Consider the following 17,253-nt stretch of genomic DNA (forward strand, 5'->3'; position numbering starts at 1 on the left):
TGGTTGTATCTAAACGTTCAACCTTGATACACTTTCCCGTTGAACCCGGCCGTAAACACCGTTGATGACTGTGCCTATCCCGAGGCTGCCCAACCGTTCCAGCAATTGGTACAAATATCCCCATTAATTGTTCCCAGCATTATGTCTATCCATACACAAGTTCATCATACTCTCAGCTTAAAGCACATACATAGCAGCAGCACCGACTGCTAGCAGCATCGAAATAGGGGCCTTGAGCTCAGCAGCAGCAGCAGTGACCACAGGATCGCCTGAAGACCCAGCTGTGGGAGTGCCAGTAGCTCCAGGGGTCGCGACGCCAGTTGGCGTGCCAGAGCCATCCTCGGAGCCGTCATCAGAGCTTCCATCATCGGAACTATCGTCACCGGAGGAGCTGCCGTCATCAGAGCTGTCGCCGCCGGAGCTACTGCCGCCGTCGGAGCTATCGTCTCCGGAGCCGTCACCTCCAGAGCTGCCACCGCCAGAACCGCCTGTGTTGGTGCCATTACCACCATTTCCACCTTGTGGGGAGCCGCCACCTTGAACAGGAACGACTTCGGATACTGTAGCTGAACTGCAGAGGCTCTTGTAGTTGTTGAGCGATCTTGTAGCATTGGCAGATGTGCTATATGACGGTTAGTAAAGAACACTGCCAGAAGGTCGCAGCAGACTCACTTTTCGTTGATAACCATCGACATTCCACCCTGACAGTGCTTTGCCTTGCTGCAGAAGAGCCACATAGGCTTCTTGTCCTTGACCATGATGGTGTAAGTGGGAATCATGCCCTTGGACATGCTAGCCTCAACAGGCTGGTAGCCAGAGTAGATGCCAGTGACGTTTGACATAACATTGCCGATAGGAACACAAGGGTCGTCAAAGGTAGACTGCGTCACTGTGTGGTTGCCAGCCCAGAATTGAAACTGAACCATCGTTCCTGGCTCTGCTGTGATCTTTTCAGGCCAGAACTTGAGGCCAGTGGCATTTGTTGCTGAGTTTCTGCCAACCGAGACGACTTGGACATCGACGGCTAAAGAGATGTTAGTTGATTCTTCTGTCGTGGCTTTATGAGCACATACCTTCAGCAACAGCCGCAAGGGCAACAATAGCAATTTGTGAGAAATACATAATGATTAGAGATTTGGGGTTGTGGGTATTTGGTAGAGGCAAAGGAAGGGCACTCTGGTAGGGATGTTCAGAGATGGGAGCAAAGAAAAGAAGCGACTCGCGCTCTCAAGGACTAGCCTCGTCTAAGAAAGTAACAAGAAGAATTAATGAAAGATTGAAAGGACAAAGGAAACGCGTCCAATGGGAACAGGGCCAGACTGTTGATTATGGAACGAGATAGAGAGATGAGGAGAAACAAAACAAAAGAGACGAGACGGATTGGTATATATACATCTCTCTCAGGGTTTGGCCTATTATGGTCTTGACCCTGATGACGAGTTTCGAAGCACATCTGAAGCACGCCTCTCAACGGCGCCGAAAGATGGATCTTGGGGCTTCCGTCTCGGCTCCTCGGTAGACTTACAGGACAGGCGTAGTATGAGACACTATCAACAAGGCTTTGCTGTAAGAGTTGAGGAATGAAACAAATAGTGCTGGGTATGGCTTGGCTAGCTTTGGTAAGGCTCTGGGACTACCCAGGCTATATGTCAGGTTCTGATATCGAGCTCAACGACATAATATTCGGAACTGAATACAGAAGAGCGACCATCGCCACTCGGTCAAACAAACATGATTGCTTTCTCTTGTTCGGGTTTCCATCGTCAGCATTGATCTGGTGGTCTTTCTGTTGGAAGTGAGGGTATTCATTTTGTTGATTAAGTCAAGCTACAAGGCCGAGAAATCAACCCATGGCGCTTAGTATGTGTACTATTCAGACCTATACCATGACAATCAGATATTTTCGGTGACTATAGGCCTCGGCTCCAGGCCCAACCGTGTCGGAGCAGATCGACCAGGGGTTCGTCTGCTTCGGAAGTGCCTCATCCGTAATATCTTGAGACGAATATAGTTTCGCTGCCATATTGGTCCTTAAAAGGCTAAAGGGGCACATGGGTGTAAAGCTACCATATGGCAATTTGAAACTTCAAGGCCTTGGCTTTCTCTTGAAGCAAAATAACGTTATTCGAGTCTGCGCTGGTGTTACACTGGTTTGTCTGCTTTGAGCTGCGACGTTTCGTGTTGGTTGCAGATTCTAAACGTACCTATGTGGGGACGAGGCGTTGGAGTTTCGAAACACCCCAGCTTTGTTGGTACTATGATTATTTCCTAATACAATTATATATTGGACAAAATCTTCAACGAACTTCAATTAGATCACCAGGTGGCTAAAGATCTTCTTTAACCGGGGTCAACTTTCAAACCTTACACAATGAAACTTCTTAGGCGAAAAGCTGGCTTCGAATAAAGTACGAGAACAGTTACCGACGCCCAAGACTGCGTGCAACAAACAGGAACGGCAAAGAATAACACCACGCCCCATTTAGCTCGCCATTATTGTAGACATTAGAGCGGCTTGGAGATCAAAGGTTACGGATTATGTGATTCTTCTCAAGAAGATGGGGTTTCAGGAGTCATTGTAAATACATAACCTATTACAATCTGGAAACATGAGCATTACAACATGCTCGTCCGGTTGACTCTGTGAATACGCCTCGATTATTCTTTCATATGAACAAAACGCTTGGAACCCATTTGTTTACGACCGCTAATTATATGGGTATTCGCAGCTAGCAGTGATCTCCCCCATTTCTCTGCAAATGGATACCCAGGTCAATATAATAACATGAGCATCGTTGACCTAGAACAACGTCAACATCTCGTAATATGGCAACCTGCCAACCAGCATCCTGGCACTAGACAGCCCTCAATCAAGGATTCCGTATCCTCGAACATACCTGGTGAAAGATCACGTATTTGAGGCAGAAAAACTGGGGATGTAATTGCCAACGCCAATATGAACGATCTGGGCTGACGCAGTCGGAAACACCAGACTGCAGGCGACCGTTGTATCTATCGGATGATCCTCCGTTCTTGCTTTCTTGAGCTTGAGATAGATGTAAGGCTTGGTGGGAGATATTGCCTTGCGGTAATGATAGGTTTCAAGGTCTCAAGACTCGACTGCTACTATGTTAATGTCTGAAAGCGAGTTGGTCGACTGCCTTCTATATACACATACCCAGATTATCGTCAAAGTGCGACATAGGAAGCCACTGTCTCAGAGAGGCACCTTGCGCTCTATGTATGAAGGCGTTAATCATGCGCGATTATCGCCAGTGCTTGTCCCCAGATGCGTACCCATAGAACACCTCAACTCTTGTTCATCTCGGAGAAGAGATACCAATTAATATCACTCAAAGATCCAGCAGTAACTGTGGCGATACCTTCTCCAGGTCCTCAACTTCGAGGAATCCGCCCTCCTTCTCGACAGCCGCCCTGGCAATAGCCTCTCTCACAAATACATCAAAATATTTGCACGCCGCAGCGTTTGCATCCCTTGATATCCGCGTCGCATCTTTAGCGAAAAATTCGTGCAGCAGCCGTGTTAGCAGCTCTGGCGGGATCGACTTATCAGGTTCCTCCTCTTCTACAACTTGTGCTTCGCGCGTTGAGGTCCTGTTTTGGTTGTTATCGTCATCTGAGAGCTCAAATGGGTTACTCGATTGCGGTTCGGATTCAGGTTCTGGTGCCTTGGCGGCTTTCTTGGTTGTGGCTTTTGGTCGGCCACGGCCGGTACCTGATGTTTGCTTTGGGGGCATGGCAACAGTTTAAAGGACAGCTAGGATTCCACGTCGTAAAGTTGTTGCTCCGTGTAAGAATTGCTTTGGTAACCGCGTCGAGCCTTCATATTAGATAATGATGGCTTAGTCAGCGCACAACGTCAAGGTTCGGATCACAGGAAGAAAATAGCCTCACTATCGCGAAATAAAGTAATGATAAAAGAACTACCAAGAACGAATTGACATCACAAGGATCAGTGGACAATCGATGGACAGTAAAGGGAAATTGCATTGGTGTATAAATTACAGCGGCCTAGAACGGAAGGCAAAGCAAGATTAGAAAAAGACGCCGTGCCTATGCCACTCTAACCCGTAAAGAGCTGCTGTTTCAGAGGACCACGTCGGGTATCTGTGACAACTTCCCTCAACCTGCACTTCGATCTCGCCTTTTAGTTTCAACCAGCGGACACCATGTCAAGCCCGCAGATTAAGATTCTCCCCGATTCCTTATCCCACACACACTCGTCTATACAGGGTATGTTATACAAAGCGCTTATTTGAAGGCCTTGCCGAAGAGGAGGACCTGGAGCTGATCGTAGATGGAGAGGACACCAGCACCGGCAACACCACGGAGAATGTTGGCACCAGCACCCTTGAAGAGAGACTTGACACCCTCCTTGGCGACGATCTGGCGGGCAGCATCCATGGTGTTCTTGTACTTGACGGCCTCACCAGAGGTCATCATCATGCGTCGTCGAATGGTGTCAAGAGGGTAAGAGGCGATACCGGCACCAGTGGTGACGATCCAGCCGAGAGCGAAAGAGGCAAGGAAGTTGTTGGCAAGGTTACCGACAAGGACGACGGGCTTGATGGAATCGTACATTCCGAAGTAGAGACCACGGTAGACAACGATACCAGCAACGGAGGGCATGAAACCACGGTAGAGACCGGCAATACCATCAGAGGCGAGGGTCTTCTTGTAGACATCGACGAGACCGTTGAACTGACGGTCACCACCCTTCTTAGCGTTCTTGGCATCGTTGGCAAGACGGGTACGGGCGTAGTCCAGAGAGTAGACGAAGAGGAGCGAAGTGGCACCAGCGGCACCACCGGAGGCAAGGTTACCAGCCATCCAGAGGGCGTAGCCATCCTTGTCCTTCTTGTAACCGAACATCTTCTTGAACTTGTCACGGAAAGCGAAGTTCAGAGCCTGGGTAGGGAAGTATCGGATAACGTTGGCGGTGTTTCCTCGCCAGAGGGACATGACACCCTCATCGGCCATGGTGCGCTTGAAGCAGTCACCGATACCGGCGTACTTGCGGTCGAGACGACCGGTCTTAAGCATCTCATCCTGCTGGGGGTTAGTGGATGGGATTGAGCATGCGTGATAATGTTAGACTGACCTGGTTCTGGATGAGGAGCTTGACACGCTCAATGGGAGCGGCAGCGGTCTTCGAGACGGCGGCGGAAACACCACCCACTGTGAGTAGTTAGTATGATGAACGAGGTGTTTATTCGTCTAGCACGACAAAAGGCATGGTGCCCAATAAATTGATGCTGGTAAACGATAGCGACGTGGTTACATACTCAAGAAGTCGGCCAAGAAGGGCTAAAATCATGTTAGCAATTGACTCTGTTAAATTTGTTTGTGTTGTCGCAGTTCTGCGAAGATGCCAGCTAAGCACAAAGATCATATATTCATCAACCAGTCTCCACTGAGCGAATTGCAATCGAAGCATCCATATTTGATGATCGAATACGTCGCAAGACTCGCAAGCGGCTAATTGATGAAGATGCCATCTTTTGATACCGCGGCATTTCACGGCCGAGGGGATCTGTAATCAAAGGAAGAAGAAACTTACCGGCATGCCCAAGACCTTCTGGGGTTGCTCAGCAGACATGGTAGCGGTTGTGAAGGTCTTTCCCTTGAACAAGAAGAAAGGATTGAGGGGAGATTGAGGATGAAAGAAGAAAGAGAGAGAATGGAGAAGTCGAGAGAAAATAAATCTGCGCCGACGGGGGGTGAGAGGTATTTGGGGGGAGGGAAAAAAAATTGCGGCGGATCTGAATGAGAGGCGCTTTTGAGCGAATCTTTCCGGGCCCGCGCTAAAGGGAGCTGGGACCCCCAGCCAACCAAAACCAAGCCAACCTGTACTCTCCACGGCAACAGTGCGGGTTGGAAGCCTGAGGCCGCAGCCTCGCCCAGGTCTGTGTGCCCCGTGTGCCCAGAGTGCCTCTGAGCTTTTTTCAGGGGGTGGACAAGTGGCCACTCAGTGGCAATCAGTGGACTGAATTGTGGGTAATTTCTGGCACAAATCCAGGTTTGAGCTTGCTGCCCGGCTGCAAGATGAGATGCCGGTTCACCCCGATTTTTTGTCGAGCGCCGAGACCTAGACCCGTCCTGAGACATGGGAGCTCTTCTTCGGGGTCATTTTTTACTGTATGGGGTACTGTACAATACAGTAGGTAGGTTTGGTGCTGTTTGCAGGCTGTAGGCTACGGCTATGGGCTTTTGAGATGATTAGCAGACCCCCAGAAGCATCCATGATCGTTCACTGCCCTGCCCTGCAGCTGGAAAAGTTTTCTGTGTGCACAGCATTTATGAGAAACAGCATTAGATAAATCATTTCAAAGCAATTTTCAGTCCATTGTGGTTCCAATGATTTCTCTTGCCGCACTTATCATCATGTGCTGCAATTGGCATATCTCGATCAAATGTCGTCAGTCTCTCATTACTTTGGATATCATCTCTCCGCCATCCCTCCCTCCATCATGACATCCTTTCACCCACCTTTCCTAGCCCCAGCTCGTTCTCTAATCCACTAGCTTCCGGTCTCTCCACAGGCTGTTGTTCAGCGGTCGCATCGCCCCGAATAAGCCTTCCACACCTTGCACAGTGCGCAAGCTTTGTGCGTCAATCAAGGTGAGCCACGCTGTGTTGGTCTTGGTCCTCTTGGATCTCCCTCATCGCCTCCCCCGATTTGCACCCCCTGGTTCAGCCTATCCGTCCAATTGGTGTCTGTTTGTTAGCTGCCCGAGAATACGGGGAATAGTCTTTTTTTTTTTTTTTTTCTTCAGAATTTTGCTCGGAGCCAGTTCTGTTCAACAGCCGAGGAAGCTTCCAGCTCAGCGATCGACTGGAGTAGCCGCATATCCCGGCTCAATTGGCTCTGTCTCCTGGGTCCTTGAAGGTATTGTTCACTATGTGATGATCGAAGATTGAGAATTGAATGTTTGTGGTCAACTTCCCGGCGTAGTTGATCTCCAGCTATCATTAAACAATCTAAATCTGCTGGCGGTGATATTCCACACCCCGACCCAAAGATCCACAAGGAGGGTACTGAGCTAAAACGGTTCTATTCTTGAATAGAAAACCTGGCCGCTTTCAGGGGATAATTGAATTCATGGTGCTACAAACAACTCGTGATACTGGCTAGACTGGGAAATGAAAGGAAGCATATAGTTATTGCTGCCTTAAGGGGAATCATCGTAAAAGCGTATACAAGTTGTTGGAAACTATACGAGAAAATACATTCCTATTGGAGTTTCTTGATTATCGTTTATGAAGCTTCATGATGACTAGATCATAATAGAAGTCTGCCCGTTTCTTATGCTTCTATGATAGAGGCCAGCAAGGGTTTTACAGCTCTAGGGAAGTAAGAAAACTCAGGACCTCGATCCAAAGTAATAAATAGCCCTAGGTAAATTTGCATAAGGTTAGTAGGCTTTTTAATAAGTTTGTTTTGGCTTCCCATATCAAGTTCTGAAGTTTTCTTGCTCCCCGAGCGCAGCTTTCCTCAGGCTTCGGTCAAAAAACAAGCTCATACCCTTTGAGCCGAATGAAGGGTCCGCCACCACCTCCCTTTGGAAATACACTGTACCGTACAGTATAAACAAGGGCTTATCGTCATGCAGTTTCGGCTACCTAAGAATTTTCTCTCCAGTTATGGTTGTATGTCCCTAGCTTATCTCTCGGGACGCCCGTTTACTCGAGTCAATCCGATCCATGAACAGTGGTATTCGACAACTTCATGATTATTAGCTCAATAGCTTCGTGCTATGCCTTCTCATATTCCAGAAAGACTTGATATAGGTCCATTTCGAATAATCAACTATAAGTCGCTCAGGATCCTGCTAAATGCTTCTACTGGCCCTCTTTTGAGCCATTAACCTATAAAAGCTGACCACTCAAAAAGACAGAAACCACGGTGTCCTGTCTCCTGTCTTCCATTTCAAAGGTTGCAATTTCTTCGATGTCGAGCTACCACGAAGGTGAACCAGACACTATTACTACTGACGTTATAGCTGTTGCCCTGTCGTATTGAGGCTGTCCTGATCTTTCTAATCTCACCGTCGTTTGGTTATCATAGTGGCCAATCCTCCCCCGTTCGTCCTCGGATAACCGATGTGAAATACATGCCATGGACTATCTGTCCGTAGACCGAGCGGCTATATCCCATCTAGGTTAGAGTGTATGATCCCATTCTTGGGTGTATTCCCTGGTCATAAAGGAAAAGTCATGATAAGAGGACTGCCTCAATTGTTTTTGGGGAACTATGCACTCGATGCCTTTCTCTTATCAACATACATATTAACATAGTTTATAGCAACCACGCGTCCGTACACTATGCTCCAAGAGCTTCTTCTATGATTGTCAACGGCGCAGCGAAATCAATGGAGTGGTATGCGGACACGTGACTATCAAATCAGCGTTTCCTATGGTCACGTGCTACATGTTAAAAGGCTTCAACAACAAGGCATTATTTTCCTCCCCATGGTGGTCGCTACCATTGCGAGAGCCTCATCTTCTCTGAAAGCTTCGAAGATGGATGCTAGGCTGAAACTGAGTTTCCAATGAGAAATGAAGCTACACTGGGTACTACAGCAATATCCAAGCAACGAAGACCAGCGACATAACTCGATATCTCTAGCAGCGATTGCAGGGTGCTGACAGATACTTTTACTTCATATCTTAGGTTGTAGCAAATGCTGCGCTTGTCTGAGCCCACAAACTGAACGCATTGTTGAGCTATTGCAGAGTGTGGGATGGCAAACGACGAAGTTCCTGGCGAATTACTGAAGGCCGTAGAGTGAATACCAACTCATACTTGTGCAAAGGAGCAGAGAAGTTATTATTTCAGCAGCTGCCGGACCCAATCTTGCAATTATGTTTCGCGAGCCTTGCTCCAGGAGATCACTCCATATCAGGTTATCATAATATGCCTTGTTGGCGTATGGACTCATCAGCCGCTTCAGCATGGACCAACTTGTAGTGCAGTCAATCCTCTTTGCATGCTGTTGGATCACGATCATAAGACATGGGCTCTGAAAGGAACCAAGTTAGACCTTTCAGGTTGGCGGTGATCACACTGTCAAAATTCAGTCTTGTTGGAGGGTCCAAGTTCAATCGCAAGCCAGCATTACAATTTCGGAGATCAACTCGGATATGTCAGTAGAAGAGATACCTTGATAACGAGTTCAACAGGAACCGTTGACAAAAGTGACAATAAGGACATCAGGGCAACGGCCGCCTGCTCCAGTGAATCACCTTATCACATGTGCGGGTGATCAAGTAACCCTCAACGCATTGTAGGCAAGGACTGTTGGGTTTACATATTGTTCAGTCAAGCCTAAGTTCAAAGGGCACGCATACACAAATGTTCCCGAGCCATCAATGATTAAGTAGTTGCAGAATGGTTGTGGGAAGACAAGCACAGTAATAGTTCAACCCCGTACTATCGGGACACATAATTGCGCATCACAAAGAACCATAGTTTGGTCGTTTCGAAGATTTTTTATTCCGTTGCCGTGTGTGCTAAAGCGATTCCGTCCCAATGCTTAACCGAGCATGAATAGCGTCCTAAACCAGGCTTTTGTTTTTCGCCTTGCAACACCCTCCGACCATGTGGCCTGTCTATCGTCCAGGCCACCCAGACGCACAATCGTGAGACTCAAGTTTATCGTTCATTGCATTTAGTCAGAACCACCGACGGCACGGGCTAGAGTCACGTTAGCAGTTGATCGGATATAGCGCATCGGGGGGCCAGAGTGTTCGTGCGAGAAGAGGGGGGAGGCCATACTGTAGATCTTCATCTTGCTGTGAGTGACCACAGGCTTGATGATGCCCTTCTCCTCGAGGTCGGCAAGGCACTGTCGTGCCAGGGAGCCGTTGATCTTCATTCGGTCGACGAGGGTGGCGATGGTGACGAGACGGTAAGACTGCACATCCTTGTAGAGCTTCTCAGAGGTGGTCTTGTCGAGAACGACGGCGTGTTGGGCCTTGTCCTTGACCTTTCCCTTGGACCTTTGGAAATGCGTAAGTTTGGGGACATCGTCGATGACGGTACGCCTTATACATACCACTTCTTCTTTTGCTTCTTTGCTCCAGCGGCGGGGGCCTGATGTCCAAGTCAGTCAAAAATTCATGTTTGTAAAGGCCGCCGCCTCAGCAGAGGGAGGGCATCACCATGGACTTACCATTTTGTCTGATGTGCTGTTGTCTGGGTTGGACAAGACAAAGTGTGGTGTTCAATCCGAAGACCTCTCTCGATTGACACTGCGCGATTGGAAAGTGGAAAGAGCCACCCGAGATGTTGCAGGGCAGCCGAGCCCTAAGAAAAAAGAAGGTGCGACCCTGACCCGAGGTGAGTGGTTGCCCTGATTGGATGCACTGGCCCCACTCTAAGCACATTCTGCCCTCCCGTCGTCTCTCTCGAATCTCTGTTGCGCCCACATTGTAAACTTCGATTTCGAACTCCCTCCCACTTCGATCACAATTGCACTAACCGCAGCCCGTCAGTCCCGAGACCACTGCAACAGCCAAAATGTCTGACGCCGGCGAGATCGAGGTCGAGAACTCCGCCCTCTATGAGGTGCTCCCCAAGGATGTTGTCAAGGAGGTTGGCAATGTCAAGCTCTTCAACAAGTGGGACTACGATGTCGAGGTCCGCGACATCTCCCTGACGTACGTTGTGACTCTGGTGAAGAAATTATCTTCAAAAACTTCACTTATCCGCGACTGGATGCTGACGGATGGCCTACGAATAGTGACTACATTTCCCTGCGAAACCCTGTCTACGTCACCCACACTGCTGGCCGTTATGCCACAAAGCGATTCCGCAAGGCCAACTGCCCCATCATTGAGCGATTGACCAACTCTCTGATGCACCACGGCCGCAACAACGGAAAGAAGCTCATGGCTGTCCGAATTGTCGCCCACGCCTTCGAGATCGTACGTCCAACCTTAGAAGCCCACGAAGAGGGGGATTTTTTTATTTTTTTTAGCCTTCAGAGTGCTAACACTAGGGGCAGATCCACCTCATGACCGACCAGAACCCCATCCAGGTCGCCGTCGACGCCATTGTCAACTGCGGTCCTCGCGAAGACTCTACCCGAATTGGTTCCGCCGGTACCGTCCGACGACAAGCCGTTGATGTCTCTCCTCTCCGCCGAGTTAACCAGGCTATCTCTCTCCTCACCACTGGTGCTCGCGAGGCCTCTTTCCGCAACGTGAAGTCCATTGCTGAGTGCCTTGCTGAGGAGCTGATCAACGCTGCCAAGGGTTCCAGCAACTCTTACGCTATCAAGAAGAAGGACGAGTTGGAGCGTGTGGCCAAGAGCAACCGATAAAAGGTGCAACGGTGGTATCATGATTGGAAGGGTTGGCTTTGGCGTGTTCCGGCTTCTTTCAAGAATTGCATTTTGCGTTCATCGGGTCTGGGAACGCGGCTAGGGATTTTCTTAGGTGGCTCTAGATTCAATAAAGTCGAGCTCCCTTAGAGGTGAATGAACTAAAATTCAATGTATAAGCAAAAGTTGCCTGTGTTTATAATTCTATGGTTTTCCGCATGTCACTTAACTAACTGATCTCGCCTCTGGAGAAGAACTCAACTTTTTGTCTTTGCGTGCTCTACTCACAACTGAGGTATGGTTGACTTGTTTTGGGGAATAGAGGGCAACTAATCTTGACGGGATATCGTCTCTGAAATCTCCAAGCGCTGAAACATACCAACATGAGGCATACCCTCTTCCCACCAGGTGCCCATCTCCTCATCTACCTCAAACCCCCATTTCTTCCAAAGGCGTACCACCTGCTTCTGCGCGTGGACGCAGACGAGTCCTGACCATTGGGGAATTGTCATGACATCTCCGACTGGGTTGAGATGTTCGAGGCCGACTTCTTTGATGTTGGGATTAAAGTACGATGGGTGGGCTTTCAGCCAGTTGAGAACTGTGTTAACGAGGAGTCCAGAGATGGCATGTCCTCGGAACTCTTTGATCACTGCCAGTCGTCCTAGTTTTACATACGGCTCTTGGCCATTGTGAAATGTCGTTTTCCGGTCTTTGATATATGGCTTGATCCCCGACGGTGCCTTCCTGTTCCTGTTCTTGTGGCCATTCTTTTGTCCATCCCTGTTACCATTATCGTCTTGGAGAATCCCGTTCCAGTATTTGCCCCCGTCCTTTGGGTGTGGATCGTGAGGAAACGGTACCAGTCTGATGGTTCCGATCGGTGTTGAGCGTGTCGAGCTCTTCCGAGGTTGTATCACATTTCCCTCTTCATCGCGAACCTCTGGCTCCTCGACCTTGTTGACGCTGGCGTAGACAACCCAGTGACATGAACGAGGATCATCATCATCAACTTCATTCTCGGCCGGAACATTTTGCTCCTTCACAAAAACTTGCTCGCGAACTTCCATGGCATCTAGGAAAGTCTGTGAAATCGACGATGGTTGCTCTTCGAGAGGCGCCCCGCGTTTGTATCCCTCAAGCGTGCTAGGCTCAAGGAGACTGATGAACGGTGTCCCCATTTTGAGTATTTCTTTGCGGTAGCCTAGTATATTCTTTGGGATGATTTGAATGAAAGTAGCACTTGATGACCGTAAGGTTTAATTGTAATATCGGTGAAGACGGTAATTGTGAGAAATGTCTCTGCAGCGTGGAGACGAATTTATATGAATACGTCGAGATGACAGATACCAAGTGGGTTGCAGGCGCAAGACAGGAAGGTAAGGCAGGTGAGGTAGACACCTATGAATTGTTGCGGCTGGGTTCGGGTAGTTTGAGGAAGGAATAATAACAATGAAATTTCGAGAAATCGATCTCGAAGAAGGCGCCGCGGTTGATAGTAATATCAAGATGAGTTTTCATTTGCATACCTAGGAAGCACACATCAAATATGATGTCAATCCACAGCGCGGGGGGCACAGCAAAACCGAGCTATGTGTAGTGAATTAATCCTGAAGTTGAGTAGTTTCGCTGATAGCATCCATGGCTGAAAAACGAACATGGATTACTGATTGGTTAAAAAATGCAAATCTGTCTGTGCATCCGCTCGCCACTTCAAAGTCAGTATTTTTGAATTGTGCGAGAGGGTATTACAGCCGTTATCAGAGAGATCATCACCACATTCTGTTGTTTTTGGGTGGACCCTTACTTGAGCTCAACTAACACGCAGAGGATGTGTTTCGACGATAACAGGCCCACATGCTTGTTTCGTCAACGGCCCACCGTATTTCGTGAGTCTTGTTGGCTGTGTCATTGGTGTGAAGAAGCCCTTAGAAAATGATCTTCTCACTGACAGGCTGCTTTCCGATAATTGTAATTGGATGGGTATAAAGTGGCAAACAACCATCACAGTAACGACAACGCAGGATCAACTATGATGCAACATCTGGAAACTTCAATCATTCATTCAGGCGTGGTTATTGGAAATACTTCTTTTGAAGGATATTCGTTATGAGAATACCGACTTATGTAGATGTCGACTAACACATGTGGATTAGGAATTTCGTCAGATCAGAGGCTCTGGTCCATTTGCAATCCCCTTTCAGCACATCCCTTGCACACATGAGAATATTTGTGAGGTTTTCAGACAGCTGCCTTGCCCAGGTTTGACTCAAAGCTTCCGTCCTTGAAGGGGACGTTGGCACTGCCGAAGTCGGTGTTTGTCAAAGCTGTACGAGCCGCATCAGTCAAACTCTCCCAGGCAATCAGCGGCTGCTGGCCACCTTGATCGTTGGTGAAGATCATTTGGTGATTGGTAGGCCAGATGGCGGTATAGCCCACTAAGGGACTGTTTCCGGAGAAAGTACCAGAAGTTCTCTTGTCATATCCTCCATGTTGAGAAACTGCCATGCCAACAACTGTAGCACTTGTGCTTTCACCAGACAGCCAGATGACTGCGTTTTCCCAGTCATGGCGATGTCCTAGTCCGGGAGAGGGTGCATCCTTTGGCATATACCAAGAATACATAATGCCGTAGCGGCCATTGTAAGTCCCGCCTCGTACATAGACCTGGCCGAGACTGCTACTGCAACCTCCATTAGAGGAGCCACTTGTGGCCAGGCCTCCACTAACAGTGAAGTCAGCCCCAATTCAAGGACATCTAAGCTTAACATACCCAGTGTTGCCATTACTATCGACCGCGGGGAAGGGCACGCATCCGTTGAAGACCTTGAGGTAAGGCTTGTACTTCAGATAGAGTGAGCCAGCAGTATTGGATGGAACTGTTTGTGGAAACCCAACGACAGCATCGTGGTTAATAACAGCACGACGCTCGATAGGTGATGCAAGGATGCCTGATGCAAGGATGCCTGAAGCAAGGGCAAGACCCGATAGAAGTCGAGTAATGAGCACCATCTTGCTTGATGTTACTAGCAGATGTCAGTATTCAGCGCTAGATATAAGAGAGTGGACATGCTTGGAGGTGGACAATGTATCAGGTGTATGGCGGTAGCTCGGGCCTGGTGATCAAGGACTAGGAGGTCAATCTTTCAGCTGGGAAACCGCCAGCTTATAAGTTGGCCGTTCTCACACCTCCGCTTCTGAGATACTACGTTAAACCGCAGGGCCTACATTGGCACGAGGCTGTATGAGAACATCGAATTGGCGGGTTATAGAGAAATTCCCGGCCGTAGCGTGACGTTGTGGTTTGGGCTGCCTTATTGGGAATTATGACCGAAGGCATAGTCTTGGAGAGAAACTTGCAGTGTGGGGGTTTGCTCTGATTATGAGGTGAACGGGTTGTGATATTATTTGTGAGTTGGTTCAGTATAGTGCTAGGATAAGACTTTAGAACCGTTCGAAAGACAAGCGAGTTGGCTATCTTCTTCTGTAAGATGGCACGATTGCCCTGACATAACATTCGAAGTTGAAAGTTTCACGGAGTGTTGTCCTGGTGTACCTCAAAGGTGGTTGGTTCCCCATCCTAATTTGTCTAAGTACCGATGATCAGAAGCCCGTGGTGTAGTGGAGGATCTGATTGGGGATAGATCAACTTGACGTGGTTGTCAGGTGGGTATTCGCCCGCGACGGTTCTCCTCTTAAGGACATGGGGTCTTGATATTATTCAATGGTCGACTGCCGATAGAGGAATTACCCGACGGCTGCACTTAAACACCCCGGCAATTCCAATGTCTGTCCTTTTTGCTGCTCTGGGCATACCAACCTTGAACTATTAAGCTCGTGGTGAATGAATGCAAGGCTGCATACTCATACATGAGACAGATACCCCCGTCAGGCTTGATATTTGAACCTGAGGTGACAGTTATAACCTAATAGTAATCACTAAAAAATAAAAGGGAAAGAAGAAAAAGAAAGGCAGAACTTGGCACACCTAATAGTTGTGGTTATACATATGCCGTCAATAGGTAAACAAAAAGTGTCGAGCTCGGTAGTGGATCTATGGATGTGAAGGTGTTGAGATGAGTTTTCGTAGAGACTGGTCCAGGGTAACTGACAGTTTATTCACTTTTTTCCCTCCACATATCACATATGTAATAAATATATGCAATAAAATTTCGATATTAAACCGAAATTCCTCTAAGTAGAAATAGCAACATATATCGTTGGGATTTCAGGGTTGATTGAAATTGTGTGTATTGGCGTGATCGAGCTAATGCCAACATGTTGGGTTCCACCTGATGAAGACAGTTTTTCTTTGAATAGCCACTATTATAGAGTCAACGTGTTTGAATAAGAAATGAAGAGAACAGCTTAACTGAATAAATGGCTTGTCCCGATTCAACTAAGTTTTCAAGATATGCAGTTATGGATGTTTCAGATACCTGTGGTGGCACGGGAATCTACGATCCCAAAGTTACGCCTCTTTGTAAACCATGAGCCGTGCTGCCGTGGTACATATCAGAGTTTTGAGCCTAATGCAGGGTTGATGCAAGGATGGTATAAAGCGTTCTCACCACGGATCTGAGTTCCGTGGGGTGTCTCAGAATGGGAGGCTCAAATTCCAGCATGGTAGGGTAGTCGTTCGCTTTGGGTCATTGGGCGCCCCACGAAGAAAGAGTTCGACCAATCCGTTTGACACTCTGTCAGAAGGTGGGTGAAGTATTGGTTTCTTTGTGCCACTGGAAACATGATTCCGTTTATGTCCGGCCAGTTGGTCCTTGGAGGTTGGTTGACCCTTTGAGGTTATCATGTAAGACAGGGCATTCCTTTGATCAAAGCCGGTGGCTTGAACATCACACGATGCAGTAGCAGTCTGGGCAGGAAGTGGAACCAGAATAAAGCAAGGGAATCAAATCTGCACGATGATTCATGCTGATGATAGACTAAGAGCCAGAGGTTGGGAATGTTAACGCGAACCATGCATATAGATGGAGATAGATCATATGTACTAGAGGATTTATACACGGGCCGTCGATGAGAGTGGATTATACTGGCACGAGCCAACTCGATAACCGGGCGCATTTCGCATTTCGTCTGATCTGAACATTTATCGTATTAGAATCTGCACGGACTCGCAGAAGCTTTCACGGTTGCTGGGGATGTCGTCTCATTAATGTTACCTTGGTGGTGTGTAAGACGGCCCATGCAGTGTGAGTAAAATGGTAAAGAGGGCTGCAGGTCTCCAGGGGAGCGGTACGTTAATGTTAATGGCTAATTCCGCCCCGGTTCTTTTCTTCACGTCTAGAATCTCGAGTTGCATCCAATCCCCAAATTCATGGGTTGTCGATCCACAACCTCATTAACTTGCAGCACATACCGCAGGCACCAGTGGAGACGGGGATGGAATTGAGATTGGGCATGATCCCAGAAGCTCAAAAAGCAATTATTCTTCACATCTGTTAGACCAGTACATTGAGATCCATATATGCTGTAAGAGATATGTTGGTACTGTTACAGACTTTGACTAGAGCCGGCGCATTCTGTCCCCTCCCGAGACCTGGAACGGTATCATGCTAGCCCAACTTTCTTGACTCTTTAGCACATATCGATCCATCTCAACGTTGGTTTCATCACTTGTGCTATTCTGCACTTTACCCTTTCAATTCAACAATAGCGACTCTTTCCTATTGTCCCCTTCTCTTCTGGTAATTCTTTGACGTTCCTTTTGCCCTTCTTGGCAGCCCTGCCTTGACTATTCCATTCGCAGCCTACGCTCCAACCAACATCCATCCATATTCATCCCGCGAAAAGGCTGAGGCCACCCCTCGATCTAGAACCCTTGCCAAAACCCGCCGCAAGCTATTTCGCGTTTGCTCAGGGGGTTTGAATTTGATTCGAGCGACCTGCC

The 17,253-nt window shown here is 48.1% G+C and overlaps 6 protein-coding genes across 6 annotated transcripts; 1 reads left to right on the forward strand and 5 right to left on the reverse strand.

The window, feature by feature from the left end:
• Nucleotides 1-123: 123 nt before the first annotated feature.
• Nucleotides 124-3,819, reverse strand: BKA55DRAFT_663922 (CENP-S associating centromere protein X-domain-containing protein; the record flags this gene model as incomplete). The annotated part of the gene is made up of 9 exons (XM_046197680.1): nucleotides 3,384-3,819; nucleotides 2,932-3,082; nucleotides 2,371-2,436; nucleotides 1,886-1,995; nucleotides 1,526-1,633; nucleotides 1,074-1,176; nucleotides 673-1,024; nucleotides 191-622; nucleotides 124-145 (listed from the first exon to the last, which is right to left on the reverse strand). The coding sequence occupies exons 1-9, from the start codon at nucleotides 3,756-3,758 to the stop codon at nucleotides 124-126; spliced, it is 1,719 nt and encodes a 572-aa protein (XP_046049402.1). The 5' UTR covers nucleotides 3,759-3,819.
• On the reverse strand, nucleotides 3,820-5,760 carry BKA55DRAFT_568727 (mitochondrial carrier domain-containing protein). Its single transcript, XM_046192857.1, has 4 exons — nucleotides 5,582-5,760; nucleotides 5,307-5,328; nucleotides 5,123-5,199; nucleotides 3,820-5,070 (listed from the first exon to the last, which is right to left on the reverse strand). The coding sequence occupies exons 1-4, from the start codon at nucleotides 5,618-5,620 to the stop codon at nucleotides 4,273-4,275; spliced, it is 936 nt and encodes a 311-aa protein (XP_046049403.1). The 5' UTR covers nucleotides 5,621-5,760; the 3' UTR covers nucleotides 3,820-4,272.
• A 3,932-nt stretch (nucleotides 5,761-9,692) lies between these two features.
• BKA55DRAFT_690323 (S25 ribosomal protein-domain-containing protein) lies at nucleotides 9,693-10,199 on the reverse strand (the record flags this gene model as incomplete). The annotated part of the gene is made up of 2 exons (XM_046199481.1): nucleotides 9,693-10,117; nucleotides 10,193-10,199. The coding sequence occupies 2 exons, from the start codon at nucleotides 10,197-10,199 to the stop codon at nucleotides 9,693-9,695; spliced, it is 432 nt and encodes a 143-aa protein (XP_046049404.1).
• Nucleotides 10,200-10,543: 344 nt separating this feature from the next.
• Nucleotides 10,544-11,348, forward strand: BKA55DRAFT_511493 (ribosomal protein S7 domain-containing protein; the record flags this gene model as incomplete). Its single annotated transcript, XM_046187714.1, has 3 exons — nucleotides 10,544-10,683; nucleotides 10,767-10,950; nucleotides 11,031-11,348. 3 exons carry the CDS (start codon nucleotides 10,544-10,546, stop codon nucleotides 11,346-11,348), a joined length of 642 nt encoding a protein of 213 aa, XP_046049405.1.
• A 329-nt stretch (nucleotides 11,349-11,677) lies between these two features.
• Nucleotides 11,678-12,529, reverse strand: BKA55DRAFT_511396 (acyl-CoA N-acyltransferase; the record flags this gene model as incomplete). The annotated part of the gene is made up of 1 exon (XM_046187705.1): nucleotides 11,678-12,529. One exon carries the CDS (start codon nucleotides 12,527-12,529, stop codon nucleotides 11,678-11,680), a length of 852 nt encoding a protein of 283 aa, XP_046049406.1.
• A 1,060-nt stretch (nucleotides 12,530-13,589) lies between these two features.
• BKA55DRAFT_511655 (necrosis inducing protein-domain-containing protein) lies at nucleotides 13,590-14,360 on the reverse strand (the record flags this gene model as incomplete). Its single annotated transcript, XM_046187730.1, has 2 exons — nucleotides 13,590-14,073; nucleotides 14,122-14,360. The coding sequence occupies 2 exons, from the start codon at nucleotides 14,358-14,360 to the stop codon at nucleotides 13,590-13,592; spliced, it is 723 nt and encodes a 240-aa protein (XP_046049407.1).
• Nucleotides 14,361-17,253: the final 2,893 nt, after the last annotated feature.

Source organism: Fusarium redolens, assembly GCF_020744475.1.
Source record: "Fusarium redolens strain MPI-CAGE-AT-0023 chromosome Unknown BKA55scaffold_8, whole genome shotgun sequence".
Classification (NCBI taxonomy): Eukaryota; Fungi; Ascomycota; class Sordariomycetes; order Hypocreales; family Nectriaceae; genus Fusarium; species Fusarium redolens.

Excerpts from the sequence above, each read along its gene's own strand:
- BKA55DRAFT_568727 (XM_046192857.1), bottom strand. The coding sequence starts at position 5,620 with ATGTCTGCTGAGCAACCCCAGAAGGTCTTGGGCATGCCG. Across the intron at positions 5,329-5,581 it reads AGAAGGTCTTGGGCATGCCG|CCCTTCTTGGCCGACTTCTT; the intron begins GTAAGTTTCTTC and ends ACATGATTTTAG. Across the intron at positions 5,200-5,306 it reads CTTCTTGGCCGACTTCTTGA|TGGGTGGTGTTTCCGCCGCC; the intron begins GTATGTAACCAC and ends AACTACTCACAG.